General features: G+C 40.5%; 1 protein-coding gene and 1 pseudogene across 2 annotated transcripts in view; one reads left to right on the forward strand and one right to left on the reverse strand.

Moving 5' to 3' along the window:
- The window catches only part of DCPH1 (damage control phosphatase 1), a 40,598-nt gene extending 36,897 nt beyond the window's left edge, over positions 1-3,701 (forward strand). For both annotated transcript variants that reach the window (XM_077149278.1, XM_077149279.1), the window contains exon 5: positions 1,869-3,701. In XM_077149278.1, coding sequence (XP_077005393.1) covers positions 1,869-2,636 — 768 coding nt within the window. In that variant the 3' untranslated portion in view covers positions 2,637-3,701. The remainder of the gene's footprint in view (positions 1-1,868) is intronic.
- A 15,259-nt stretch (positions 3,702-18,960) lies between these two features.
- LOC143662380 (pantothenate kinase 2, mitochondrial pseudogene) lies at positions 18,961-20,413 on the reverse strand (annotated as a pseudogene).
- Between the last annotated feature and the right edge of the window lie 5,652 nt (positions 20,414-26,065).

The following is a 26,065-nucleotide window of genomic DNA, read 5'->3' on the forward strand; positions in this document are numbered from 1 at the left end:
ACTGCTTTAGCTGTATCCTATAAATTTTGGGATGCTGTGGTGAGATCATCAGTTATCTCAAATATTTTCTGATGTTCCTTTTGATTTCTTCTTTTGCTATTGGTTACTTAGGAGTGTGTTGTTGAATTTCCATATATTTGTGAGTTTCCCAAATTTTTCACTGCTACTGATTTCTAATTCAATTCCATTGTGGCCAGAAGAACATACTCTGTATTTGGGAAGCTGTTAGGAGCTGTTTTATGACCTGCTTCTCCATCCCAGGCAGAATCTCTGAGCCAAGACTCCAGAACTGAGCATAGGTGATGACAAGCTTCTTGCAGAGTGAGACTCCCACTCCAGGAGCTGAGTGCTTAGGGGAAGGAGAGGTGTGGCAGGAGCAGTCTGAGGTTTACTTGGCTGGTCTCTCCTTGCGTGGAACCACCACCTCATGAGCCAAGGGAAGGGCTCTGCAGTCCCAGTGTTTTCAGTGTGCTTCCCTCAAGGTAGAGCCTTGGGGTTGGGTGGAAGAAGGGAGTCCACCTTCCTCCTAACCGCAGTCACCCTGGACTTAGTCTCAGCAACAGCTGGGGTCAAGATGAGAAACAGTGACATCTTGTTCCTCCTGGCAAGAAAGCCCTTTGATTGAAAGGGAGCTCTGTGTTCTTGGCTATAGTGGTACTTTTGTCTTTCTTTTTTAAAAATTTTATTTATTTATTTATTTATTTATTTATTTATTATTACTATTATTTTTATAGTGGTACTTTAATTATTATTTAGAACTAACCTTTTAAAAAATCCATTCATTTATCTTTTTTAAATAATACTCTTGTTTCAAACATGCCTTTTCCTCTCATTTTTTTTTCTGTTTTTTTTTTTTTTACATGGGCAGGCACCGGGAATCAAACCCGGGTCTCTTTTCCTCTCATTTTAATTCAAACATGAGAATAGAGCTATTTTGGGTAACATTTATTGAGCTCTCACTGCATGCCATAATTGGGTAAGTAATTCATGTGCATATTTTAATTAATCATCACAATAATGGTCTGAGGTAAATACTGTCATTGTCTTTGTTTTTCATTTGTGGAACCTGAACCTTTAGAGATTAGCTAGTGGTCATTAATTGGAAGTGCTAGGATTTGAACTCAGGTCTGTTTGACTCTAGAGCCTGCAGTACTAAACATATAATTTTAGTTATAGTTTTAAAATAAAGCTCAATACCATTTTCTACAAATTAATATAATTAGGGTTTGAAGGGTCTTTATAAAGTACTTTTGTTCTATTTCTTTATTTTACAAGTGAGAACACCAAATATCACACAGGTTGTCATGCCCTATTGTTAGAAAGCTAGTAAAAGAAACTGGGGCATGGTGGGGGGGGGGCAGGAAAAAAAGGAACTGTTTATTTCTCTCTTGCTGGATTATAAAGTAATCTTTGAAACCTCTGTCTTCACAGTGTCTGATGATGCTCTAATATCTAATAACTTTAACTCTGATTAAACAATATGAATGCTAAACCGATTTTTTAAAGGTCCATTACAAACTGAGCAATTCAAAGTTTCATTTTTTTTAACCTCATTAATCTTGTATCATGTAAACACAGGCTTTGCATTATCAGAGATGGTATAGTTTTTTTTTTTTTTTTTGCATGGGCAGGCACTGGGAATCCAACCTGCATCTCCGGAATGGCAGGCGAGAACTCTGCCTCCTGAGCCACTGTTGCTCGCCCAATGCTGGTATAGATTTAGTCGACATTTATATTAAACACTTCATAGAAAAAAATTTTATGAATATTTTTAGTGATCATTTCCCTTTATTCCCCCACCATACAAAATAGAGTTTTTGTTGTTTATTCAAAAGAAGGGTGAATGTTTTGTACTTTTTCTTTTTCAGATTTCACTGTGGGGAAATAAGTGTGATCTATCACTATCAGGAGGGGAAACTAGTGCTCAGAAGAACAATATAATAAATTCTTTGGAAGACCTAAAACCTTTTGTTTTAGTGAATGACGTGGAACATCTTTGGTCATTGCTTAGCAATTGCAAGAAAATAAGAGAAAATACATCTGTTGTTAGAGTGGATATTGTTCTGGATAATTCTGGGTTTGAACTTGTTACAGATTTAGTATTAGCTGACTTCTTCTTGTCCTCTAAACTGGCCACTGAGATCCATTTTTATGGAAAAACTATCCCATGGTTTGTTTCTGATACTACTATACATGATTTTAAGTGGTTAATTGCACAAATGAAGCGTTCTAACCATAAGTGGATGTCCAAGTGTGGGGCTGAATGGGAAAACTATATCAGAACAGGTAGATGGGTCTACCAAGATCACATGTTTTGGACTCTACCTCATGAATACTCTACAATGGCTCAGGTTGCCCCTGACTTATATGCTGAACTACAGCAGGCCAATTTAATTTTATTCAAGGGTGATTTGAATTATAGGAAGTTGACAGGTGACAGAAAGTGGGAGTTTACGATTCCATTTCATCAGGCTCTGAATGGCTTCCATCCTGCCCCTCTCTGCAGTGTGAGAACATTAAAGGCTGAGGTTCAGGTGGGCCTGCAGCCTGGGCAAGGCGAGAAGCTCACAGCCTCTGAGCCTGGCTGGCTGACCAGTGGGAAATATGGCATATTTCAGTTTGATGGTCCACTTTGACTCAGTTTAAGAACTCTCAGTTTTGGAGAAAGATATGACACTTTTCCTCCCCAGACAAGCATTGTGTGAATTCCATTATTTGGCCTACTCTGTGTTAGGTCTGGGAAACTTAGCTCCTTAGTACTACACATACTCTGGATGATTCTTTTATTTGAACATTTTGCCAATATATTATTTGGGTATGAATGGTTAAGTTAATTACAGATACTTACATTTATATTAGCGTTTTAGTAACATTTCAGAATAAATGCATCATGTCAAATGATTTTAATGAACTTATTTTTAATTGGATAGAAAGCAAAAAATAAGTGAATTCTGCTTTTAAAGTTAGCTAACCCTATTTTTTTTTTAATACTGCATGGTATTTAATATTCTAGAAAGCATGGAATTTTAACTTGATTTTAGACTCCTGAAATAAGGATTCCATGAAAATACACATTTTAATGACTGTGGAAAAAGAGTCATTTCTTACAACTGTGATGTTTACTCTTGAAAGTAAAACTTACCTCAAGTTGACTCTGACTTTTGTTGTTCTTAATTCTGTTTCATTTCAAATAATACATTGTTTTTTTTTGCATGCATTTGTATTTTGATTGACCTGTGGATGGATGGTAGGAAACACAAAACAGAATGAAATGAATGGTATTTGGAGAAATGTAATATTTTTGCATTCTATTTTTAATCAACTGAAATATATTATTTTATCACATAAGAGTTTTCAATGAACAGATTTTTGGTTGCGCTGCAGTTTTTAAAAATGGAAAATTTTAGAAAGAAAAGATTCTTGTGCATTGAATTTGAGATACTACTGAGTTAATTCATTTTTTATATTCTTACACATTTGTTGGTGATCACCACAAATATTAAAGATTATAAATTTTAGGCCAGTTTGTTCTCAAATTGCAATTGGAAATAAACTGGAAATGTTTTCCTGCATTAATATAATAAAATGAATTGTACTGAAAATCTTGTTGGTTTTATATTTCTAATGGGAGAAAGTCAAGAATGGAAGGTTAAAAATGAGGTGTATTTAATAAAGAAACATTGTGCATTAAAGATGTTGCCAAAAGCATTTCCTTTTCTTTCTTTTTTCTTTTATTCTTATTTTAAACTTTTTACTTTGAAATTATTTCAAACTTGCAGGACGGTTACAAAAATAATACAAACTCTATACAGAGAACTTCAGTGTCTCCCTACCCCCCATAAAATACACTAATCCACCAGTTTTTAAAATCTCACTACTTTTGCTGTATCATTCTATTTGTCCATCAGTCTATCCATCTATCTGTATATATATATTAACCATTTGCTGAATATCTGGGTGTGGGTTGTATACATCACGCTCCTTGAACACTTAATACTACTATGTATATTTACTAAGAACTAGGATATTCACTTATGTAAACTCCTTAAGTAAGTGTAGTTATCAAGTTCAAGAAATTTAATATGAATATAAAGTGTACAGCCTATGTTTCAATTTTTTCCTATGTCCCCATATGCTCCTGTTCTCCTCCCTTGATAGATCCCATCCAGGATCTCAAATTGCATTTAATTGTCATTGTCTCTTTAGTTGCTCTTTTTTTTCCTAATTGTGGTAACTTATATACAACATAAAGTTTACCATCTCAGCCACTCCCAAGTATACCATTTGCTGAGATTACTCACATTCATAACGGTGTGGGACCCTCACCACCTTCCATTACTAAAACTTTCCCAGCTTTCCAAACAGAAACCCTACACCCATTATGCTTTAACTCCCCATTCCCCTTTCCCCCTGGCAACCTGTACTCTTGATTTTTGTCTCTGAATTTTCATATTCTCTGATACTTTCTTTGTAGTTGCCTTGGGCCTTAAATTTTACATTCCAAATCTATGACATTCTCACTCGCTGAGACACCAACTTAACTTCGATGGCATCCACAAATTGCATTCCTATCTCCTCTCCTCTCCACCTTTGTGGAGTTAGTTATAAATTGCATTATGAGTCCCAACCACTGGCTTATCATTACATTTTATGCATTTGCCTTTTAGATCCTCTAGGAAGTAAAAAGTAGAGTTACAAACCAAAAATTCAATAATACCGACATTTGTAGTTTCTTTTGTCATTGTCCTTGCTGAAGATCCTCATTTCTTCATGTGACTTCAATCTATTATCTACTGTCCCTTCTTTTCAACATGTAAAACTCTCCAGCATCTCTTGTAGGGCCAGTCTAGCAGTGATGAACTCCTTCCACTTTATCTGGGAATGACCTCATTTCTCACTCATTTTTGAAAGACAATATTGTGGGATATAAAGTTCTTGCTTGGAAGATTTTTGCTTTCAGCACTTTGAATTTGTCATCCCAATCCTTTTTTTTTGCAGGGGTAGGCACTGGGAATCAAACCCGGGTCTCTGGTGTGGCAGGCTAGAACTCTGCCACTGAGCCACCGTGGCCTGCCCTATTCCAATCTTTTTTTTGTCTCCATGGTTTCCAATAAGAAATTGGCATGCATGTGACATGTTGTTTCTTCTCTCTTGTGGTTTTCAGAATTCTGTTTTTATCTTTGGTATTTGATAGTTTGATTAAAATATGCCTTGGAATGGGTCTATTTGGGTTTATCCTGTCTGGAGTTTGTTGAGCACCTTAGATGTATATATTCATGTTTTTCATTAAATCTTCAAATAGTCTCTCTGCCCCTATCTCTCCTCCTCCTTCTGGGACTCCCCCATATATTGGTATATTGGTATACTTGATGTTGTCTCACAGATTCCTCAGACCCTGTTCACTTTTTTTCATTCTCCCCTCTGCTCCTCAGACTAGATGATTTCAAGCTTATCTTCAAGTTCACTTAGTCTTTCTTCTTCCAGTTCCCATCTGCTGCTAAACTCCTCCAGGGAACTTTTAATTTCTGTTTCTGTTGTGTTCAGCTCTCTATGGTTCCTTTTCATAATTTCCATCTCTCATTTAATATTCTCTTTCTGTTCATCTCTTGTTTTCCTGAGATCCTTTGGTTCATTGTCCATATTTTCCTTTAGCTCTTTGAGCATATTTAGGACTATTTTTAAAAAGTATGTCCCAGGTATAGTCCTTGTCTTTGATGATTCCTAATGCTTCAGTTTTCTCCTTGCCTAGGCCATCACTTCCTCATTCTTTGTATGTTTTCTGCTCTTTCGTTGAAACATGGATATTTTGATATTTTGATGTATTATTGCTGGAATTAGACTTTGAGGTACCTGTTCTTTAAGCTTGTATCCAGCTATTGTGCAAAAGTTTTTAATTTTGATGAGGTCCCATTTATCTACGTCTTTTTCTGTTGTTGCTCATGAGTTGGGTTAAAGTTTAAGAAACTATTGTGTAACACAAGGTCCTGAAGATGCTTTCCTGTGTTCTTTTAGAACTTCTTTTAGAAGTTTTATAGTTCTGGTTTCTCATATTTAGGTCTTTGATCCATTTTGAGTTGCTTTTTTATATGGTGTGAGGTAAAGGTCCCCCTTCATTCTTTTCTATTTTTCATGGGCAGGCACCAGGAATCAAACGCGAGTCTCCAGCATGGCAGGTGAGAACTCTGCCTGCTGAGCCACCATGGCCTGCCCATCTTCATTCTTTGGTAAACAGACATCAGATTTTCCCAGCAGCCTTTATTGAAGAGACCATTCTTTCCCAGTTGAGTGGAATTGATACTCTTGTCAAAAATCAGTTGCCATCCCTCTCCAGCCAGCACAGCAAACAAACTCACCACTCTACCCCTGTCTACGTGGGACATGACTCCCTGGGGTGTGGACCTTTCTGGCAACGTGGGACAGAAATCCTAGAATGAGCAGACTCAGCGTCAAGGGATTGAAAAAAACCCTAGAATGAGCTGAGACTCAGCATCAAGGGATTAAGAAAACCTTCTCGACCAAAAGGGGGAAAAGTGAAATGAGACAAAGTGTCAATGGCTGAAAGATTCCAAACAGAGTTGAGAGATTATCCTGGAGGTTATTCTTATGCATTAAGTAGATATCACCTTGTTAATCAAGATGTAATGGAGAGGGGGATCCAAGATGGCGTCTTAGTAAGGTACATGCGTCTTAGTTCCTCCGACTCCAAATCAACTAATAGGTGAACAGAAACAGTACAGAACAGCTCCCGGGGCTACAGCAGGGAATGGACACACAGCGTAACCCAGTCTGGGCTGGTTAGTCTGACTGCGAAACTCGGCTGCGGTGAGTGAGATCCCTGAGCGGCGGGCGATTTCCCGAGCAGCCGCAGCTGCGGCGGTCCGAGCTAATCCCTCCCTCCTTCCCGGGCTGGCTGAGAGACGCGGAGAGACAAGCTTCCCAGCCAAGGCGGCCGGCGCCACACTTTTGCGGGCGGCTTCGAGTCTCGGCTTTGAGTCCACAACTACAAGTCTCGGATCAGAGGGCTATCCAAAGTCTGGGCTGGCAAGTCTGACTACGAGACTTGGCTGCGGCGAGACCCCCCGAGCGGCCGCAGCTGCGGTGGTCCGAGCTAATCCCTCCCTCCTTCCCGGGCTGGCTGAGAGACTCGGAGAGACAAGCTTCCCAGCCAAGGCGGCTGGTGCCACACTTTTGCGGGCGGCTTCGAGTCTCGGCTTCGAGTCCGCAGCTACGAGTCTCGGATCAGAGGGCTATCCAAAGTCTGGGCTGGCAAGTCTGACTGCGACTCTTGGCTGCGGCGAGACCCCTGAGCAACGCGCGATTTGCCGAGCAGCCGCAGCTGCGGCGGTCCGAGCTAATCCCTCCCTCCTTCCCGGGCCGGCTGAGAGTATCGCAGAAGCAAGTTTCCCAAGCCGAGGCAGGCGGCGCCCTTCTTTTGCGGGCAGCTTCGAGTCTCGGCTTTGAGTCCGCGGCTACGAATCTTAGATCAGAGGGCTATCCAAAGTCTAGGCTGGCTAGACTGACTGCGAGACTCGGCTGCGGTGAGACCCCCTAGCGGCGCGCGATTTCCCGATCAGCGGCTGTCCGCAGCCGTCCCTCTCGACGTCAGGTCCCCGGCCGGCGAGGGAGACAGGGGGAGAGAGACGGGCACAAACAAAACGACTCGGGCGGTAAAAACGGGTTCGAGACACACAGCGGTCGTAAGCACAGGCTTTTACTGGAGTCAAGCTTGCATACTCTCAGGCAGATTCCGCGCGGGCGAAATATCCCGCGGGGGGACAACCTCTATGCGGCCGTCAGGTACGGCTCCCTGTGGGTCGTCTCCACCCACCCTGTCCGGGTAACCTCTTATATACTGTGCCCAAACCCAATAGGTTAGTGCCACGTATACAGAGGTGATTGGAAGACAGGGTTGGTGGGCGCGTGCGTCATACGCGGAAACAGGATGCGGGCGCCATCTTGACTCACTCGATGGGCGGGGGGAACTCTAGAGCAGGCCGCAGCGTGTCCACTAGGCCAGACCCGGGAGGCGGCTCTCCACATCTCCCCTTTTTTTATTTATTTTGACCCAGTGTCTCCATTGATGAGTGTGCTCCCGTGGGCCTGAGTGGCCCACTACATGTTTTGGTGCTTTGGGGAGTCTGGACTAGGCTTGCTAGGCACCAACCAGAATGCCACCTCATATAGAGACCGGAGAGCCCGTGAACCGGAAACCACGTGACTCTCCCTGCAGTGCTTCGCCTCGCAACTGGGTTATGAGGGGGGGCAGGAGAGCGGCAACCAGAATCGAGAGTGTCGCTAGGTGTCTCTGTGCAATGGCTGGAGTCTAGTCTGGCCAGGACTGCGACTTCGCCTAAGAGATCAGCCTACGACCAAAATTATGACTGCTGGTGCCGCCTTTTATACCCGGGACACAGCCATGGGCCTTGCAGCAGACCTTGCTTTCGAGCGTCCCGCCCTGAGTGGCCGAGACGGGTCACACGGTGAGGGGGAGGACAGGGCAACGGTGCGGGTGTCGCCAGGAGCATCAGTAAAGCTGGAGACCGGGTCTGATGGTTCAGGTTGAAGACTTGCTGACTTGTTAGGCAGCAGTTCCTCGGCGCCCCCGGGCGGTATCACGGTTCTCACCAGTCTTTCCGGAACCCACACTGGCTGGCGTCCTGGTTCCTGGGGAAAGACACAAACAGAGCCTCTGGCCCAGCTGAGCACTGGGTCAGGGCCTTGCCATTGTCCTGACAGGACATCCTTCCATCGGACTAGACCTCTATGCGGAGGACTCGGGGTGGTGTGTTGCAGCTTGTCTCTAAGGCTTTTGGTTTCTTAGTAGTTACTTGTAGGGAGCTGGCTAGCATGGCAGCTAGGCCTGCATTAGTTAGCGGACTACCAGCGTCCCTGCAGAGCCGAACCCAATCTGTTAGACTTTTTCCTCTGTTTTGTGCCAGGATGACTTTACATTCTTTGTTACACTGTTCAAATATCATCTGTTTAACTACAGTCTCAGCTACCCCTGGGTCTGAGAAAACTCTCTCAGCTGCAGTTTGCATCTTGGCCACAAACTCCACGAATGGTTCAGTGGGGCCTTGATGTATGCTGCTAAGTGAAGTTTGAGCTTCTCCTTGGCCTGCTAACTTTTTCCAGGCTCCCACGAAACAGCGAAAGATCTGTCCGTAGACTTCCTGAGGGAACCCTGTTTGATTCTGGGAATGGAGACCTCTCCCTAACAGCATATCTACATTCCATCCGCCATGTCTCCCCGCTGCATTTTTCGCGGCTTGCTCCTCAGCTAGCTCCTCAAACCATGCTTTCCAATCTATATATCGGCCCTGTGGTAAGCAAGCACGGGCCAGCTGAAAAATATCTGCGGGTGTATGATTCAGGGCGGAGAGGTTTTCAACCATGTTCAGGGTATAAGGGGCATTGGGGCCATACTGATGGACGGCCTGCCTCAATTCTTTTAAAAGTTTGTAATCATGAACTTCCTGACTGCCCCATGCTTGCAGTCGGCACTGGACCTTAACTAATCGGGGAGCTCTCCCGATTCACTGGGGCTACCTGAACGCCCACAGCCCTTAACTCTCACGTAGCAGAAAGCACTTACCCTCTCACGTTGATCAGGCGTGGAGGTTCCGCCGCGAACCCGAGAAGCACGTCCTCACCAGCTCGGGGAGAGGCAGCAGAAGAGGTTCCCCGTACGGGCCACCACTTGTCCGCAGCCGTCCCTCTCGACGTCAGGTCCCCGGCCGGCGAGGGAGACAGGGGGAGAGAGACGGGCACAAACAAAACGACTCGGGCGGTAAAAACGGGTTCGAGACACACGGCGGTCGTAAGCACAGGCTTTTACTGGAGTCAAGCTTGCATACTCTCAGGCAGATTCCGTGCGGGCGAAATATCCCGCGGGGGGACAACCTCTATGCGGCCGTCAGGTACGGCTCCCTGTGAGTCGTCTCCACCCACCCTGTCCGGGTAACCTCTTATATACTGTGCCCAAACCCAATAGGTTAGTGCCACGTATACAGAGGTGATTGGAAGACAGGGTTGGTGGGCGCGTGCGTCATACGCGGAAACAGGATGCGGGCGCCATCTTGACTCACTCGATGGGCGGGGGAACTCTAGAGCAGGCCGCAGCGTGTCCACTAGGCCAGACCCGGGAGGCGGCTCTCCACAAGCGGCAGCTGCGGTGGTCCGAGCTACTCCCTCCCTCCTTTCCGGGCCGGCTGAGAGTATTGGAGAAGCAAGTTTCCCAAGCCGAGGCAGGCGGCACCCCTCTTTTGCGGGCGGCTTCGAGGCTCTGCTTCGAGTCCGCGGATACGAGTCTCGGATAGGAGGGCTATCCAAGCCGCGGTAACCCCCCCCACGGGAGGCTTCCTGGTCCGGTGGGGGAATCCCCCAGGCCCGCTGCAGCCCGCAACCAGCCACAGGGTCCCCTCAAGCCGCGGCAGCTGACGCCCCCACCACGCGCGGCCCCTGAACCAACGGAGAGAATTGGATCTGAAATCCCCAGGCCACGGAGATCGGTGACTGGGGGAGACCCATTCCAAACACTTGAGACAAACGTGTGCCACGTGCGCCACGTACTGGGCAAGATAAGAAAAACAGATCCCAGAGATTTCACAGAAAAATCTTACAACCTTGCTGGGTCCAACACCCAGAGTAATCTGAATAAATGCCCAGACGCCAGCAGCAGAAGATAACTGTCCACGCTCAAAAGATTGAGAATATGGCTCAGTCAAAGGAACAAACCAATAGCTCAAATGAGACACAAGAGCTGAGACAACTAATGCTGAATATACGAACAGAAATGGAAAACCTCTTCAAAAATGAAATCGATAAATTGAGGGAGGACATGAAGAGGACATGGGCTGAACATAAAGAAGAAATAGAAAAACTGAAAAAACAAATCGCAGAACTTATGGAAGTGAAGGATAAAGTAGCAAACAGAAAAAATAATGGATAGCTACAATGATAGATTTAAAGAGACAGAAGATAGAATTAGTGATTTGGAGGATGGAACATCTGAATTCCAAAAACAAACAGAAACTATAGGGAAAAGAATGGAAAAATTTGAACAGGGTATCAGGGAACTCAAGGACAATATGAACCACACAAATATACGTGTTGTGGGTGTCCCAGAAGGAGAAGAGAAGGGAAAAGGAGGAGAAAAAATAATGGAAGAAATTATCACTGAAAATTTCCGAACTCTTATGAAAGACCTAAAATTACAGATCCAAGAAGTGCAGCGCACCCCAAAGAGATTAGACCCAAATAGGTGTTCTCCAAGACACTTACTAGTTAGAATGTCAGAGGTCAAAGAGAAAAAGAGGATCTTGAAAGCAGCAAGAGAAAAACAATCCATTACATACAAGGGAAACCCAATAAGACTATGTGTAGATTTCTCAGCAGAAACCATGGAAGCTAGAAGACAGTGGGATGATATATTTAAAATACTAAAAGAGAAAAACTGCCAACCAAGACTCCTATATCCAGCAAAATTATCCTTCAAAAATGAGGGAGAAATTAAAACATTCTCAGACAAAAAGTCACTGAGAGAATTTGTGACCAAGAGACCAGCTCTGCAAGAAATACTAAAGGGAGCACTAGAGTCAGATACAAAAAGACAGAAGAGAGAGATATGGAAAAGAGTGTAGAAAGAAGGAAAATCAGATATGATATATATAATACAAAAGGCAAAATGTTAGAGGAAAATATTATCCAAACAGTAATAACACTAAATGTCAATGGACTGAATTCCCCAATCAAAAGACATAGATTGGCAGAATGGATTAAAAAACAGGATCCTTCTATATGCTGTCTACAGGAAACACATCTTAGACCCAAAGATAAACATAGGTTGAAAGTGAAAGGTTGGGAAAAGATATTTCATGCAAATAACAACCAGAAAAGAGCAGGAGTGGCTATACTAATATCCAACAAATTAGACTTCAAATGTAAAACAGTTAAAAGAGACAAAGAAGGACACTATATACTAATAAAAGGAACAATTAAACAAGAAGACATAACAATCATAAATATTTACGCACCAAACCAGAATGCCCCAAAATACGTGAGGAATACACTGCAAACACTGAAAAGGGAAATAGACTCATATACCATAATAGTTGGAGACTTCAACTCACCACTCTCATCAATGGACAGAACATCTAGACAGAGGATCAACAAAGAAATAGAGAATCTGAATATTACTATAAATGAACTAGACTTAATAGACATTTATAGGACATTACATCCCACAACAGCAGGATACACCTTTTTCTCAAGTGCTCATGGATCATTCTCAAAGATAGACCATATGCTGGGTCACAAAGCAAGTCTTAACAAATTTAAAAAGATTGAAATCTTACACAACACTTTCTCGGACCACAAAGGAATGATGTTGGAAATCAATAATAGGCAGAGTGCCAGAAAATTCACAAATACGTGGAGGCTCAACAACACACTCCTAAACAACGAGTGGGTCAAAGAAGAAATTGCAAGAGAAATTAGCAAATACCTCGAGGTGAATGAAAATGAAAACACAACATATCAAAACTTATGGGACGCAGCAAAGGCAGTGCTAAGAGGGAAATTTATTGCTCTAAATGCCTATATCAGAAAAGAAGAAAAGGCAAAAATTCAGGAATTAACTATCCATTTGGAAGAACTGGAGAAAGAACAGCAAGCTAACCCCAAAGCAAGCAAAAGGAAAGAAATAACAAAGATTAGAGCACAAATAAATGAAATTGAAAACATGAAAACAATAGAGAAAATCAATAAGGCCAGAAGTTGGTTCTATGAGAAAATCAATAAGATTGATGGGCCCTTAGCAAGATTGACAAAAAGAAGAAGAGAGAGGATGCAAATAAATAAGATCAGAAATGGAAGAGGAGACATAACTACTGACCTCACAGAAATAAAGGAGGTAATAACAGGATACTATGAACAACTTTACGCTAATAAATACAACAATTTAGAGGAAATGGACGGGTTCCTGGAAAGACATGAACAACCAACTTTGACTCAAGAAGACATAGATGACCTCAACAAACCAATCACAAGTAAAGAAATTGAATTAGTCATTCAAAAGCTTCCTAAAAAGAAAAGTCCAGGACCAGACGGCTTCACATGTGAATTCTATCAAACATTCCAGAAAGAATTAGTACCAACTCTCCTCAAACTCTTCAAAAAAATCGAAGTGGAGGGAAAACTACCTAATTCATTCTATGACGCCAACATTACCCTCATACCAAAACCAGGCAAAGATATTACAAGAAAAGAAAACTACAGGCCGATCTCTCTAATGAATATAGATGCAAAAATCCTCAATAAAATTCTAGCAAATTGTATTCAACAACACATTAAAAGAATTATTCATCATGACCAAGTAGGATTCATCCCAGGTATGCAAGGATGGTTCAACATAAGAAAATCAATTAATGTAATACACCATATCAACAAATCAAAGCAGAAAAATCACATGATCATCTCAATTGATGCAGAGAAGGCATTTGACAAGATTCAACATCCTTTCCTGTTGAAAACACTTCAAAAGATAGGAATACAAGGGAACTTCCTTAAAATGATAGAGGGAATATATGAAAAACCCACAGCTAATATCATCCTTAATGGGGAAAAATTGAAAACTTTCCCCCTAAGATCAGGAACAAGACAAGGATGTCCACTATCACCACTATTATTCAACATTGTGTTGGAGGTTCTAGCCAGAGCAATTAGACAAGAAAAAGAAATACCAGGCATCAAAATTGGAAAGGAAGAAGTAAAACTATCACTGTTTGCAGACGATATGATAATATACATCGAAAACCCGGAAAAATCCACAACAAAACTACTAGAGCTAATAAATGAGTACAGCAAAGTAGCAGGTTACAAGATCAACATTCAAAAATCTGTAGCATTTCTATACACTAGTAATGAACAAGCTGAGGGGGAAATCAAGAAACGAATCCCATTCACAATTGCAACTAAAAGAATAAAATACCTAGGAATAAATTTAACTAAAGAGACAAAAAACCTATATAAAGAAAACTACAAAAAACTGCTAAAAGAAATCACAGAAGACCTAAATAGATGGAAGGGCATACCGTGTTCATGGATTGGAAGACTAAATATAGTTAAAATGTCAATCCTACCTAAATTGATTTACAGATTCAATGCAATACCAATCAAAATCCCAACAACTTATTTTTCAGAAATAGAAAAACCAATAAGCAAATTTATCTGGAAGGGCAGGGTGCCCCAAATTGCTAAAAACATCTTGAGGAAAAAAAACGAAGCTGGAGGTCTAGCGATGCCCGACTTTAAGGCATATTATGAAGCCACAGTGGTCAAAACAGCATGGTATTGGCATAAAGATAGATATATCGACCAATGGAATCGAATAGAGTGCTCAGATATAGACCCTCTCATCTATGGACATTTGATCTTTGATAAGGCAGTCAAACCAACTCACCTGGGACAGAACAGTCTCTTCAATAAATGGTGCCTAGAGAACTGGATATCCATATGCAAAAGAATGAAAGAAGACCCATATCTCACACCCTACACAAAAGTTAACTCAAAATGGATCAAAGATCTAAACATTAGGTCTAAGACCATAGAACAGTTAGAGGAAAATGTAGGGAGATATCTTATGAATCTTACAATTGGAGGCGGTTTTATGGACCTTACACCTAAAGCAAGAGCACTGAAGAAGGAAATAAATAAATGGGAACTCCTCAAAATTAAACACTTTTGTGCATCAAAGAACTTCATCAAGAAAGTAGAAAGACAGCCTACACAATGGGAATCAATATTTGGAAACGACATATCAGATAAAGGTCTAGTATCCAGAATTTATAATGAGATTGTTCAACTCAACAACAAAAAGATAGCCAACCCAATTACAAAATGGGAAAAAGACTTGAATAGACACCTCTCAGAGGAGGAAATACACATGGCCAAAAGACACATGAAGAGATGCTCAATGTCCCTGGCCATTAGAGAAATGCAAATCAAAACCACAATGAGATATCATCTCACACCCACCAGAATGGCCATTATCAACAAAACAGAAAATGACAAGTGCTGGAGAGGATGCGGAGAAAGAGGCACACTTATCCACTGTTGGTGGGAATGTCAAATGGTGCAACCACTGTGGAAGGCAGTTTGGCGGTTCCTCAAAAAGCTGAATATAGAATTGCCATACGACCCAGCAATACCATTGCTGGGTATCTATTCAAAGGACTTAAGGGCAAAGACACAAACGGACATTTGCACACCAATGTTTATAGCAGCGTTATTTACAATTGCAAAGAGATGGAAACAGCCAAAATGTCCATCAACAGACGAGTGGCTAAACAAACTGTGGTATATACATACGATGGAATATTATGCAGCTTTAAGGCAGGATAAACTTATGAAGCATGTAATAACATGGATGGACCTAGAGAACATTATGCTGAGTGAGTCTAGCCAAAAACTAAAAGACAAATACTGTATGGTCCCAATGATGTGAATCGACACTCGAGAATAAACTTGGAATATGTCATTGGTAACAGAGTTCAGCAGGAGTTAGAAACAGGGTAAGATAATGGGTAATTGGAGCTGATGGAATACAGTCTGTGCAATAGGACTAGATACAAAAACTCAAAAATGGACAGCACAATAATACCTAATTGTAAAGTAATCATGTTAAAATACTGAACGAAGCTGCATCCGAGCTATAGGTTCTTGTTTTGTTTTGTTTTGTTTGTTTTGTTCTTATTATTATTACTTTTATTTTTTTTGTCTATATTAACATTCTATATTTTTTTCTGTTATACTGCTAGTTCTTCTAAACCGATGCAAATGTACTAAGAAACGATGATCATGCATCTATGTGATGATGTTAAGAATTACTGATTGCATATGTAGAATGGTATGATGTCTAAAAAAAAAATGGTCAGCACAATACTGCCTAATTGTAATGTAATTATGTTGGAACGCTGAATGAAGCTGTATCTGATCTATAGTTTTTTTTTGTTTTTTTTTCTTTCTCTTATATATTTTTGTACTTTTTATTTTTATTTGTGTTTTCTCTGTGTTATCACTTTATTTCTTTTTCTGTTGTCGTGCTATTTCTTTCTCTAAATCGATGCATATGTACTGAGAAATGATGACCATACACCTATGTGATGATATTAAGAATTACTGATTGCATATGTAGAATGGATTGATTTCTAATGTTGTGTTAGTTAATTTTTTTTAATTAATAAAAAAAAAATTAAAAAAAAAAAAAGATGTAATGGAGAGGCTGGAGGGAACTGTCTGAAAATGTAGAGCTGTATTCCAGTAGCCATGTTTCTTGAAGATGATTGTATAATGATACAGCTTTCACGATGTGACTTTGTGATTGTGAAAACCTTGTGTCTGATGCTCCTATTATCTACCTTGTCAACAGATGAGTAGAACATATGGAATAAAAATAAATAATAGGGGGAACAAATGTTGAAGTAAATTTAGTTTGAAATGTTAGCGATCAATGAAAGGGAGGCATAAGGGATATGGTATGTATAGATTTTTTTTTCTATTTTCGTTTTATTTCTTTTTCTGAATGGATGCACATGTTCCAAGAAATGGTCATGATGATGAATATGCAACTATGTGATGATATTGTGAATTACTGATTATATGTGTAGAATGGAATGATCAAAATAGGAATGTTAGTGTTTGGTGTTTTTTTAGTATTTAAAAAAATAAAAGAATTTTTTAAAATCTTTTATTTAAAAAAATAAAAGAAAGGCTATAGGGCGGGCTACAATGGCTCAGCAGGCAGAGTTCTCGCCTGCCACACCAGAGACTTGGGTTCAATTCCTGGTGCCTGCCCATGTGAAAAAAAAAAAAAATCAGTTGGCCATATATGTGAAGAATGATTTCTGAACTTTTAATTCAATTCCATGGTTTATATGTCTGTCCTTGTGTCAGTACCTGCTGTTTAGATTACTGTGGCTTTGTAATAAATTTTAAGATGAGGAAATGTGAATCCTTCAATTTCATTCTTCTGTTTCAAGACAGCTTTGGCTATTTGGTGCCCCTTACTTTTCCATATAAACTTGATGATTGGCTTTTGCATTTCTGGAAAGAAGGCTGATGAAACTTTCATGTGGATTGCATTGAATCTGAAATTGCTTTGGGTAGAATTGACAATTTAACAATAATTAGCCTTCCAGTCCATGAATGCAGGTCTTTCCATTTATCCAGGACTTCTTTTATTTCGTTTAGCATTGTTTTGTAGTTTTCTGTGTACAAGTCCTTTACATCCTTAGTTAAGTTTATTCCTAATATTTGATTCTTTAAGTTGCTATTGTAAATGGAAGTTTTTTCTTGATTACTTCTTCTATAGTTCATTTCCAGTATATGAAACACCATTGATATTTTAAAATGCAGTTTATTGAGATGTATTCGCCTACTGCATAATCATCCAAAGTATACAGTCAGTGATTCACAGTATTATTATATAGTTGTGCGTTCATCATCACTATTGATTTTGAATTGATTTTTTTTATCCACAGAAAAATGAGCTTTTTAATTACATATAGATTACCCATCAAAATTAATACTGGCATCTGTTATTTACACCCACATAATTTAATATTTCCTTCTGTTAGACATCTTCAAGACCAATGATGCTCTCATTTCTCCCAGGTCTGACAGGGTTGCTTTTGGACACCTGATTCTTCACAGGCTTCTGTAGAAGACTTGATTTCCAGTGGGAACACATGTGCTGTCCACCAAGCGTGGGAGCCACTCATCCTATTCCCTTGCTTTATTCCCTTCTCTGTTCTTCGTCCTTGAATTGATTTTTGAACATTTTAATTTACTCTATAAGTAATAAACATACCATACCCCCTGCTGCCCCTATTATTTATTTATTTTTGCCTTTTTTTTTCTTACTTATCTGTCCATACACTGATAAAAGGAGTGTCCATCATAAGGTTTTCACAATCACATGGTCACATCATAAAAGCTATATAGTTACATAGTCATCTCAAAGAATCAAGGCTACTGGATTACACTGAAACACCATGCATTTTTGCTTGTTGATCTTGTATCCCACCACATTGCTGAACTCATTTATTAGCTCAAGTGGCTTTGTTGTCATTTTTTCTAGATTTTCTAAATATAGGATCACGTCATCTGCAAATAGCAAGAGTTTTACTTCTTCCTTTCCAATTTGGATGGCCTGTATTTCTTTTTGTTGCCTAATTGCTCTAGCTCAAACTTCTAGCAAAATGTTGAATAGCAGTGGAGACAGCGTACATCCTTATCCTGTTCCTGATCTTAGGGGGAAAGCTTTCAGTCTCTCACCAGTGAGTATTTTAGCTATGGGTTTTTCACATATGCCCTATATCAAGTTATGGAAGTTTCCTTTGGTTCCTACTTTTTGAAGTGTTTTTATCATGAAAAGATGCTGAATTTTATCAGATGCCTTTTTTTGCATCAATTGAGATGATCATATGTTTTTTTCCCTTTTAATTTGTTAATTTGTGTATTACATGAGTTGATTTTCTTGTGTTGAACCATTTTTGTGTACCTAGTGTATAATTCCTTTACTATGCTGTTGAATTCTATCTGCAGGTATTTTGTTGAGGATTTTTGCATCTATATTCATTAGAGAGATGGACTGATGTTTTCTGGTAGTATCTTCATCTGGCTTTGGTATTCAGGTAATTTTGGCTACATAGAATGAGTTAGGTAGTGTTCCCTTTTCTTCAGTTTTTTTTTTAAGAGATTGAGCAGGAAAGGTATTAATTCTTCATTAACTAATGAATGAATTGGAAAAATTTGCCTGTGAAGCCACCTGGTCCTGGGATTTTCTTTGTTGGTAGGTTTTTTTTTTTTTTTTTCCAAAGGCAAAATGCAAACCTGTAATGCACAGATGATTTTATCTCTAAAGCCATATTGACAAAATTTTGATTAGGTTATAACAGAGTAGTTTTTGTTGCATTGCAGATTCACAGGACACAAAACCACAGTTTGCTGCTGAATACAGAACAGCTCGCCCCTGCAGTGGCTCCAATGAGTGATGCTGAGCTTCTAAAAATACACAGTGAGTCAACAGTGCTATACTGAAGAAAAACTTAAATACAGCAAATCCTCACTGTCATGGATATGGTCCACTTTTTTTGTTATTTAATCTTTCCCTTTCTGGTTACTAGTTTAGACTGAATTATTAAGGATTTATTTTGATGACTTCAAAAAACACATTTGTTCTTTCTCACTTTGATTTGAGAAGTACACAATCATAAAACTGAGTAAGTCTCTTAAAAAATAAAAGTCCACAGGTCCCATTGTGGAAGGTTCCAGCAACCCCTCCCCAGGTAACGCTTAAGGAATCTTCAACAGCTCGAGGAGTGCTCCGACTGCTCCAAAATAACCCTCATGTTCCGAAAAAAGTGCTTTCAACTGCCCCTTGGACCAATAATCCAAAGCATCTGCCCAAAGTCACATGGCGATCATATTAATTCTCAAGAAATTTCCAACAAATACCACCTGGTTAATGTTTTCATTAAGGGCACCCATTCTTGCTATTGAACCAATGTTGTTGGTGATGGTGATCAAAGTTGCTCTGGTGAGGTCTTCTTTGCTGACAGCCTCTTGCTTCTCCTTGCTCATCATGTTCCCAAAGCTTGAAGCCACAGCCCATCCTGGTAGTCCAAACCTCTCATAGTCCCCTCCATAAATGTCTTGCACTAGTTTATCCACTTTGGTGCTATCTCCTCGAGATGCCATTTCAAGGGCTTCTTCAAAAGTGGTACAGCCAGTAAGAAGGCAGCAGAGACCAAAGAAGGTTCCTCCTCCAAGACTTGTACCTGTGACCTGCTTGTAATTATCTTTAGAATATACTGCTAAGATGCTAACTCCTGAGCCAATGTTCACCAGAAGCAGAGGGTAGGGATTTTTCAAATCAAATGGTAACTTCTGACACTTTTCAGAATCAGCAGGGTTTTCAAAGTAATAGCACTGTGATCGTCCATTGAATCCAACTGAGTCAATATAGAAAATTCCTTTTATTAAGCAATCTTGTTCGTCAAGTTTGCAAAGCCGAAGATCACCTATCTTTGCGTCCACACAGAGTCAGGTCCTTCAGCTCAAGATGCACATCCCGAATGCCCGTGGACCCGTAAGCCACATTGGAGGTCAGGTACTTGTGGATACTTTTAAGACTTTCTACTTCTTCTTCCTCTTCTTCAGCAGTGATGTCTTTGGGCTCAAAATAAACCAGTTTGACTAGGGTTTCACCAATATCCAAGCCAAACCATGGAAAAACTTAGCCTTTGTCCCTCGGCCTGGTCCCGCAGTGGACGTAGAGGCCGCCAGCCCTTCGGTGCTGTATTTTGCTAATAACCCCCACCACCACCCCCTCCCCAGAGTACAGCCACCAGGCTGTCTGGGCTAAGCCCCTTCATTGTTGGTAGGTTTTTGATAACTGATTCAGTCTCTTTACTTATGATTGGTTTGTCGAGGTTTTCTATTTCTTCTCAAGTTAGTGTAGATTGTTCCTTTCTTTCTAGAATGTTGTCCATTTCATCTAAGTTGTCTAGTTTGTTGACATACAGTTTTTCATAATAACCTCTTCTGACATTTTTCATTTCTTCGGGGTTCGGGTAGTGACTCCACTCTAGTTTCAGACTTTATTTACAGCTTCTCTCTTTTCATCGTTGTTATTCTGGTTAAGGGTTTGTCAATTTTATTGATCTCAAAGAACCAACTTTTAGTTTTATTGATTCTCTTGTTTTTCTGTTATCCATTTCATTAATTTCCACTTTAATCTTTGTTAGTTCTTTCCTTTTGCTTGCTTGGGATTAGTTTGTTGTTCTTTCTCCAGTTATTCAATTAGGTCATTGGTTTTAGCTCTTTCTTCCTTTATAATGTAGACATTTAGAACTATAAATTTCCCTCTCAGAACTGCCTTAGCTGCATCCCATAAGTTTTGATACATTGTGTTCTTGTTTTCATTCCTCTCAAGATATTTACTGATTTCTCTTGCAATTTCTTCTTTGATCCACTGATTGTTTAAGATTTTGTTGTTTAACCTCCATATATTTGTGTGTTTTACAGTTCTCCATTTGTCATTGATTTCTAGCTTCATTCTGTTATTGTCAGAGAAGATGCTTTGTATAATTTCAATCTTTGAAAATGGATTAAGACCCTTTTTGTACCCAGCCTATGGTTTGTCCTGGAGAATGTTCCATGAGCACTTGAGAAGAATGTATATCCTACTGTTTTGGGGTGCAGGGTTCTATATATGTCTGTTAGGTCTAGTTCATTTATCATATTATTTATGTTCTCTGTTTCTTTATTGATCCTCTGTTTCTTTATTGGTCCTCTATGTCTATCCGTTAGAGAGAGTGGTGTGTTGAAATCTCCCACTAATATGGTAGAGTCATTTATTACTCCCTTCAGTTTTGCCAGTGTTTGCCTCATGTACTTTGGGGCTCCTTGATTAGGAACATAGATATTTATGGCTATTATTTCTCCTTGGTGAATTGCTCCTTTTATTAATATATAGTGTCCTTCTTTATCTCATGACATTTTTGCATTTAAAGTCTATTTTATATAATATTAGTATAGTTTACTCCTGCTTTTTTTTTTTTTTTTTATATTGCTTGCGTGGATATCTTTTTCCATCCAATCACTTTCAAACTATTTCTATCTTTTGGTCCAAGATGAATCTCTTGTGAACAACATATAGATGGATCATAATTAAAAAATCCAGTCTGCCAGTGTGTATCTTTTGATTGGGGAATTTAATCCATTAGCATTCTAGATTGTTACTGTAAAGACAGTTGTTAATTCAACCATCTTATAATTTGGATTTTGTTTGCCAGATCTATTTTTTTTCTCTTTCTCTTTAACCCTGAAGTTGCCCTTATTAATACTTTTCTAGTCTGTACCTTCCTCCAGATCTCTCTCTCCTGTCTTTTCTTTTCAGCCAGCAGCACTCCCTTTGGTAGTTTTTGTAGGGCCAGTCTCGTATTAATGAATTCTCTCAGCTTTTGATTATCTGTGAGTATTTTAAACTCTCCCTCATTTCTGCTCAGCATCTCATGAGAAGGCACATGGTGACATCTGCTGGACTCTACATCTCCATATATCTTTGTCTAGGTGTCTGATTTCTCTGTTTGCACTTCAAGCATCTCCAAATGTCTGCATCTCTGTCAGCCTGAACCAACTGTGCTTTTTCCAAAATGTCTCCCCTTTCAAAGGACTCAAGTAAACTAGTCAAGACCCACCATGAATGGGTAGATTCACATCTCCATGTAATCAAAAAGTCACACTCACAATTGAGTGGGTCAGTCTCCATGGAAACAATCTAAACAAAGGTTTCTACCCTACAATATTGAACAAGGATTAAAGAACATGGCTTTTCAGGGGTCACAACACTTTCAAACTAGCACAATTTCCATAATATCTGTTATTCTTGTATTCTTTCAAATTCTTCTTTATGTCTTCTTAATATCCTTTGTCCGTTTATATACATTTTCCTTCATTTCTTTGAATTGATTCAAGATTTGATTTGTTTGCATATCTTTGATTAGTTGTTCCAGATTCTGTGTCTCTTCTGACTTTTTGATATTTTCCTTTGACTAGACCATTTCCTCTCAAGTTTTAGTATGCCTTGTGATATTTTGCTGATATTTGGTCATCTGATTTTATTGGTGGGTCTGTTCTGAAAGTCAGTTTCTTTCTTTCTTGTCTAGGATTTAGTTTTTGCCTGGATTTATATTTCAGCACTGCTTTGATGGGTCATCAGCATTTCTCTGCCATGACAGGGTCAGGTGTCTATGCAGAGATGGGGCTGGGATAGGGTCTGGAGAGGCTCTAAAAAGCCCTGAAGTTCCCTTGGACTTTCCAGTCTATCCAGCAGATGGTGCTCTTCATTACTTATTTATCCTCAGAAGCTGTTTACCTTCTGAATCTCTGTAGTGTCTGACCAGAGGGGCTAAAACTGTGAGATTCTTGTGTCTCACTTCACTGCCTAAGTCTGGCTCAATGTGGGGCTGTGTTCCTCACTTCACTTGCAGTGGAGGTTCCCCCAGCTGCTCCAGTCTGCAGCTGTCCCCCAGGCAAGGATTGGGCCTCCAGCTACTGTTTCCCTCGAGGGTGGGGGATGAGCACAAGGACCCAGGGCTGGAAACACAGTCTTTTGTTCACATTTTCTCAGACTCTATCCCTCATTGACCTGGGCCTTGAAATGTCCTCCCCTGTCCCCTGGGTCCCCAAACAGTTGATTCAGACAACTTCGACCTGTTTGCTGCTTTGGGGAAAAATTCTGCCATTCCCTCCCTAAGTCTCCATTTTGGAAATTCCTCCTTGTTGCACTTTTATATTTTGCCCTCCCCAGCAGCTGAAGTCCTGTTGTGGGTCCCTCTGGGCTTGTTTCTCTGTGTCCAGATGTAGGTGTGGATTTATGTCACTGCTGTGAGAGATTTTATAGTCTGGTGGAAGGTGGGAGGGATCCTGTCTGCTGCCTGTGGGAAATTCCTAACCTGAGTGGGACCAAGTGACAGGGAGAGAAGAGGACCGGCCACTCCGGGATGGTAGTTTCCTATCGGATATTTTTCTTTCTTCGATGCAGCATTTGTGGGATCCTTCTCCAGTCTATACTTTCCTCTAAAGTTCTGAACAAGTAAGAATTGTCCTTTTTTTCATTGAATTTCTGGGGAGAGGTTTACAGTAGCTATTTATGTTGCCATGTTGATGACGTCACTCCTCTCCTTTTATTTTTCATATTTGGCTTTTACAATGAGGATTTATTAGCTTACAAAATTACAGTTCTAAAGCCATGAAAATGTCAAAATTAGGGCATCAATAAGACAATACCATCTCTGAAGAAAGGCTGCCGGCATCTGGGACCCCTCTGTCCCATGAGAAGGCGCATGGGCAGCATCTGCTGGTCCTTTGCTCCCATGTTTTGTTGCTTTCAGCTTCTGGCTTCCTCCTCGCTCCACTTCTGTGGGTGTGTCCTTGTTTCTCACCTTCTCTGGGGCTCCTTAAAGCTCTCTGGACCTTTTCTGTGTTTCCTTTTTCTTCTCACAAAGGGCCCTTTGTGAGAAGGTTATATCTCAATTGAAAATAATCACAAGGTCCCACCTATAATAAATAGGTCTGCACCCACAGGAATGGACTAAAAGAACTTGGCCTTTTCTGGGGTACATAACAGCTTCAAATCAGCACAACACCTCTCAATATTCTCCTGCCCAGCTTTGTTAATAAATGGACAAGAGCAGCAAACTCTGCCTAGTAAGCTCCTGAGATTAGTACAGGTACTAAGTGGGGTAGAGAGAAATCTAGAATGGATAAGGTGGCAGATAATGATTATCAGTTGTGGCCCCAAGACCACCTGAGTGGTAGTGGCTTTATGTATCAATATGCTTACTCTTGCAGGATTCCTTCAGAAAGAAAGACCAGATGGAATCCCAGGGGAATTACTCCCTGACTGTATGTTTTAGTTTGCTAGCTGCTGGAATGCAATATACCAGAAACAAAATGGCTTTTAAAAAGGGGAATTTAATAAGCTGCTAGTTTATAGTTCTAAGGCTGAGAAAATGTCCCAATTAAAGCAAGTCTATAGAAATGTCCAATTTAAGGCATCCAGGGAAAGATTCCTTGCTTCAAGAAGACCAGTGACGTTCAACATTTCTCTCTCATCTGGAAGGGCACTTGGCGAACATGGTGCTGTCTACTGGCTTTCTTGTGGCTCTCCAAAATGGAGTCTCTCCAAAATGTTTCCTCTTTTAAAGGATTCCAGTAAGCAACTCCACCTTCAATGGGTGGAGACGCACCTCCATGGAAATCATTTAATCAAAAGTTACCACCCACAATTGGGTGGGTCACATCTCCATGGGAATAATCCAAATGCTCCCACCCAGCAGTATTAAATGAGGATTAAAGGACATGGTTTTTCTGGGTCCACCGTAGATTCAAACCAGCACACTGTATGGAGAGCGATCCAAATGGGATAAAGGATGGACTGGATGGCCTTGGTGATGTTCCACCTTGATCCCCCTTAAGAGAAGAACTAACTGCCCAGATTCTGAGTGTTGTCAACACTCTGACAATGTCCTTTAGTTGTCAGGACATTTGGGGATTGCCTTACCTGCAGAGCTACATGCCACAAGTCATACCTTCCCAGGGTGATTCATGGAGGCCAGGGTATGTAGTCCTGACCGTTCTGGTTCAGTATGGTATGGATCTAATGGGCCATGTTAGCTCCCTGTGGCTATAACGCTACATTGTAGCCTCAGTTTTCCCTCTGCCCAGGATGGCTTTCTCTTCTCTCCTTTCTACTGTGTTGATCTTCATTTTTGAAAGATAGTCCTGCCAGATATAAAATCTGTTGGCAATAGTTTTCTTTCAGTACTTTATTTCATACCTCTGCTTTCTTGCCTCCATGGTTTTTGATGAGAAATCAGCATTTAATCTTATCAGGATTCCCGTGTACACAATTCTCATTGCTTTTCTCTCGAAGCTTTCAGAACTCTGTCCTTGTCCTTGGCATTGACGGTTTGATTACTGTGTGTCTGGGGAAAATTCCCTTTGAATTTATCCTATTTGAGGTTCCTTTGGCTTTTGAATGTGCATATTTGTCCTTCATTAAATTTGAGAGTTTTCTGCCATTATTTTTGTGAATATTCCTTCTCCCCCTTTCTCTTTCCTATCCTTCTAGGACTCCCGTAGTGTGTATGTTGATATGCTTGATGGTGTCCCCAAAGTGTCTGTGACTGTGTTTGTGTTTTTTAATTCATCTTTCATCTGCTCCTGAGTTTGAATCATCTCAATTGTCTTATTTCTGAAATCATTAACTCTTTTTCTGCCAGTCCCAATCTGCTGTTGAAACCCTCTGAGGAATTTTTCATTTCCGTCATTGTGGCCTTCAACTCAAGTATTTCTGTTTGGTTCCTCTGGTTCCCACCAGACTATAAAATCTCTCACAGCAGGAGGATAAATCCATACCTATATCTGGACACAGAGAATCTCAAACACATTCCCATATTGTTCATTTATTGTTTTCATCATTTCTGTTAGTTCT

Source organism: Tamandua tetradactyla, chromosome 2 (genome assembly GCF_023851605.1).
Source record: "Tamandua tetradactyla isolate mTamTet1 chromosome 2, mTamTet1.pri, whole genome shotgun sequence".
NCBI lineage: Eukaryota > Metazoa > Chordata > Mammalia > Pilosa > Myrmecophagidae > Tamandua > Tamandua tetradactyla.